The sequence below is a fragment of the Neofelis nebulosa genome, chromosome 8, assembly GCF_028018385.1.
Source record: "Neofelis nebulosa isolate mNeoNeb1 chromosome 8, mNeoNeb1.pri, whole genome shotgun sequence".
Taxonomy (NCBI): Eukaryota; Metazoa; Chordata; class Mammalia; order Carnivora; family Felidae; genus Neofelis; species Neofelis nebulosa.
In genome coordinates this window covers 5,258,632-5,262,990 of record NC_080789.1, presented here as the reverse complement: position 1 = coordinate 5,262,990, position 4,359 = coordinate 5,258,632, and the positions used below count along the sequence as shown (strand labels likewise).

The 4,359-nt window shown below is 62.5% G+C and overlaps 1 protein-coding gene across 3 annotated transcripts in view; it reads left to right on the top strand.

Annotated features, from left to right (window-relative positions):
- The window catches only part of PARVG (parvin gamma), a 25,080-nt gene extending 21,030 nt beyond the window's left edge, over positions 1-4,050 (top strand). For 2 of the 3 annotated variants that reach the window (XM_058741073.1, XM_058741072.1), the window contains exons 12-13: positions 3,205-3,277; positions 3,728-4,050. In XM_058741073.1, coding sequence (XP_058597056.1) covers positions 3,205-3,277; positions 3,728-3,837 — 183 coding nt within the window. In that variant the 3' untranslated portion in view covers positions 3,838-4,050. The other variant, XM_058741075.1, reaches the window with a different exon arrangement.
- Positions 4,051-4,359: the final 309 nt, after the last annotated feature.

Here is a 4,359-nt window from a genome sequence, read left to right as displayed (position 1 = left end):
GGAGGGTCAGAGCCCAGCCGGGGCAGTGGTGTTCGCCCTGCACCCAGAAGGCAGGACACGGAGGCAGGAGAAGGCAGGAGAGCGGGGAGGCGGATGGAGAAGTGAGGGCCACACGCAGGCCAGGGAGCCTTGGGAAGGGGCGCAGAACCAAGACCCGGGACGGCACAGGGGTCCCCTCTTTGTTCCTCGGCTGTCGGGCTCCATGGGGACTTCAAAGCCTCCGCCCCACAGTCGGCACGCTCACAAACCCCATTACGAGCCAGGGACAAACGTCCTGACTCCTCACGTCCCCGGGTGCCGTCAGCCTGCTGAACCCACCGATTTTAGAACCAGCTTCCCGCGATGAGCCACATTCCACACAGGGGAAGAGAAGCGGCCTCTGAGCTCAGACCCCCAAGCATGGATTTTTACTGTGGGAGGTCTCAGCTGCGGGAGGGTGTGACCAAAATGGCGAGAGGTCATTAGCTGAAGAGGGCGGGAGCGCCAGCCCTTTGCCGACAGTAGGACACCCGAGGCACCCTGATCTTGGCGGGGCGGCCCCTCCACGTTGGCGGTCTCCTTATCAGCCCTTCCTGGCCACCGGTGTTTTCGCGAGACTGTCATTCCTTTCGGGAAGACGAGCTCTAGGGACGGAGGGAGGGAGGCGACGGTCTGCTCTGCTGTAAGCAAAACACCAGTTCCGGGAATCGTGGGCCTCCTCCCACGTTCAGTTATTTCTCCCCGGGGGGATTTGAGCGCATCCTCCTGGGTTACAACCTTCCCCCCGCTCCGTGCAACGTGGTGCCTCTGTCACCATCTCACCGTGCACGGAAGCGAGGTGACGCTTAGGGGGGAGCGCGGGAGACGGATCTGGAGCCTGTGGCAACTCCGCGGGGCTCGGGTCGAGCACGGGCTTGACAGGTTGAAGCAAGTGTGGTCGTTCTCGCAGTATCGACGGTGGCGGTTCTCAAAGCACAAATCCCATGGGGGCAGGGAGCGGGGGGCAGGGGTGATTTTGCCCTTGTCGCACAGCCACCCCACAGTAGGTGCTCACAAATATTTTTTTTTTTTTTTTTTTTCAACGTTTTATTTATTTTTGGGACAGAGAGAGACAGAGCATGAACGGGGGAAGGGGCAGAGAGAGAGGGAGACACAGAATCGGAAACAGGCTCCAGGCTCCGAGCCGTCGGCCCAGAGCCCGACGCGGGGCTCGAACTCACGGACCGTGAGATCGTGACCTGGCTGAAGTCGGACGCTTAACCGACTGCGCCACCCAGGCGCCCCCACAAATATTTTTTAAATAAGTGAATGGACCAAGTGTTTCCAAAACACTGGTCCCCTGAGGGGCCCCATGACAAGTGGATCCTACGGTCAAATAACTTGGGCAACCACGCATTGTCTGGAAGGTTCGCAGTACGCCGTAGACAGTCAAGGCTCTGAGAAGTCCCGCAGCGAAGGATTTCCATCGTATTTTTAGCTAACCTTTCCCCAACCCATTTGGTCACAGACGCCCTTTCCCTCTATGCCCTGGGTCATGCTCTGGGAGACGCCGGTGTGGAGAGTGAGTCCATCAAAGGCAGGGCTGGGAGGCGGGAGAGCACTGTGCCGAGGGCCCAGTCTCAGCCTTTCATTCTGACGCTTACCTTGTGGGCAGCCGGTGACTAGTGTTCACGATGAGAATGTGAACAACAGCCGCCCTCATTTTTTCAGAATATTCCGGGCTGGGGGGAATCCTTGGGGACACAGTGACAGCAGCGAGCAATGGAGCCGTGACCTGCTCCCTCTGAGACTTCCTACCTGCGTCTGCACGGCCCCAGTGGTGTGTCCCACCTGCCCGGGGGCCTCGGCACCACTGACAGCCTGGGGCTCCTCCTGACCGGCTACAGCGCCGCCCCTCTCCCACTCTTGCGTCTCGGACCCCCCACCCCCCTGCCCGGGTCTCTGTCCATTCTCTGCGGCAACACCTCTCCCCGTGGAGAGGGACCCCACAGACAGCCTGCCTTGTCCCCGCACAGCCTGCCGCGACTAGCCACCAGGGAGCGCTCCGCCCCTTGCCCCAGGTTGCAGCGGGCGTCCTGGGGTGGGGGGTGGGGTGGAAGGTTCTCCCCGGCCCCGCCCAGTGTCCTCGGACCAGGACGGGGTAACCCACACCCCGCCCTCCCTCGGGAGAGCTCTCTTAGGGGCTTCGAGCCCCGTCCAGGTCGCAAGAGTCCTCCTACCCAGAGCCACTGGGAGGCCACCGGGCTGGGCCAGCTTCCCCAAGTGGCCTTGCTCGGCTGTTCCTCTGCCCGCTGGGCCTCTAGGCCACCGGTGAGGTTGCCATGGGGACCGTGGGAAGCAGGCCGCGCGGCGCGGATGGGGCCACATGGCTGGCCGCCAGTCGAGGCCTTCCGGGGCCCACGGTCGCCCTGTCGGGGGCCGAGACCATTGAAGGGAGGGCCTGCTTGAAGTCACAGTGACTGAGGGGTTTAGCTGCCTTCAGACCTGCTTCACCCCACCCCACACCGTTGCCGTCACCCCACACCATCTCCTTCTAAGACACCAGGCTGCTGCCCCAAGAAGGGAAGGGACTTTTTGATCGTATCGAGGCCCCAGGGAGAAACTAGCCGTGAACAGGGAAATCTCCGCTAACAGAGCATCTCTTCAGGGCTCCCCAGGGCGCCCCGCCCAGCATCCCGGATCGGGACACGGGGGAAATGGTGGGGACCCCGCTCTGCAGGTGCGCAAGGCAGGCCGGGGGAGCCTGGAGGTTGCCCGGCGACCGAGCAGGGGTCTGAGCCCAGGTGGGCCTGGGCAGGGGCGCTGCTCCAGCCTCCAGCCTGCTTTGCCCGGACATCAGAGTGAGACGGACCTGGTTCTGACGCTCTCCGTCTTGTAAGCTCAGAGGAGCCCCTCGGCCACTCAGAACCTCAGTTTCCCCATCTGTGCGTTGCCCCTGGAACTGAGCTGCTTCTGGTGGCGTCTCCGTTGCCCACAGCGTTGGGGCTGCATCAGAAAAGGTCAGGATAAACCCCTGGCTACGTCCCCTCCCTTGGCAGGACTTACCTCTAGACGTCACCTCCCCCAGGAAGCCCTCCCTGACGTCCGGACTAAATGCCCCTCGCCATAACTGCCTTTCCCACTCGGGGTGGACTCCTTGAGTGGTGGGCGGGCCTGGTACTTGGGGACCAGCACCTGGGTGGAGGCTTCCTCATTTTGCCAACATCTGGTGGGGTCTTACCACAGCTGCACAATGTCACCCTGGCCCTGGAGCTGCTCAAGGACGAAGGCCTGCTCAGCTACCCCATCAACCCCGAAGGTGAGGGTGCGGCTCGAGGGGGTGCCGTGGTGTCGGGGGACAGCATGTGGCCGTGCGGTCCCCTTGCGTGGCATGGCAGACACCGAGTCTCTTCAGGGACTTCCTATGAGGGGGTGCGGTGCCCACAGCTTCCACCAGCCCCAGTGGGGGAGGGGTCACAGGGAGAGGAGACCGGGGATTGGGGACCCTGGGGCAGGCTGTCCCGACAGGCGTGGGGGGCACCGGGGTGCAGGGGAGGAGCAGGGAGGCAGGGCCACGTGAGGGTCCTGGGACTCAGGCCCGGCGTGACCAGCTGTCCCGTTGGCCAGGGATTCCCCATCCCCCGGGTTTAGCACGGAAGTCCCGTGTCCCAGGAAGCCACTCGGTCCCGGGCAACAGTGGGACGGTGGTCACCCCCTCCCCACCCGCGCCTAGGCCTGACCGGCTGTCCTGTTCTCCTCTGCCCTGCAGACATCGTGAACAAGGACACCAAGAGCACGTTACGCGTCCTCTACAGCCTGTTTCGCAAGCACAAGCTGAAAGAAAACGCAGACAGCACGCCCCGTGGATCCCCAAATTAACTGTCACTGCCCCCCCAGAGCTGCTTCTCTGAGCCTGCTTGCAGGACCCAAGGGAGGGCCCAAGGGCCACAGAGGGACCTCCCCCACCATACAGCCGGCTGCCCTCTGTTTCCCTGTGTGTCTGTGGCACGCCTGCCCCTTCCCCCCATCCCTGATCCGTGTTTCCATCCGAATATCTTTGAATTCACTAGGCCTGGATCTGTTTTGAACCAACCTCTGGCCTCACTCAGTTTACAGTAACTAATGTAGTTCTGGGAGGGATTGGGGGAGCCTGCGGTGCCCTGGGAAGGACCCTTCAATATGCATAAGTACGAGCTGACCCCCCAAAGCAGTTCCCCTTTCCATGGGGCGGGGCGTGGAAGGTTCTCAGGGCCTCATCTCTGAGGGCATCCGTGGGAGCAGCGAAGAGACCAATGATGCTGACCTTCACTCGGGCTCCTGTGTCTGACTTTGGGAGCAGAAAGGACTCTCAGGTGTCAGGGCTGAAGATCAGAGGCCCCAGCCTGCCTCTGTCTCAGCGTG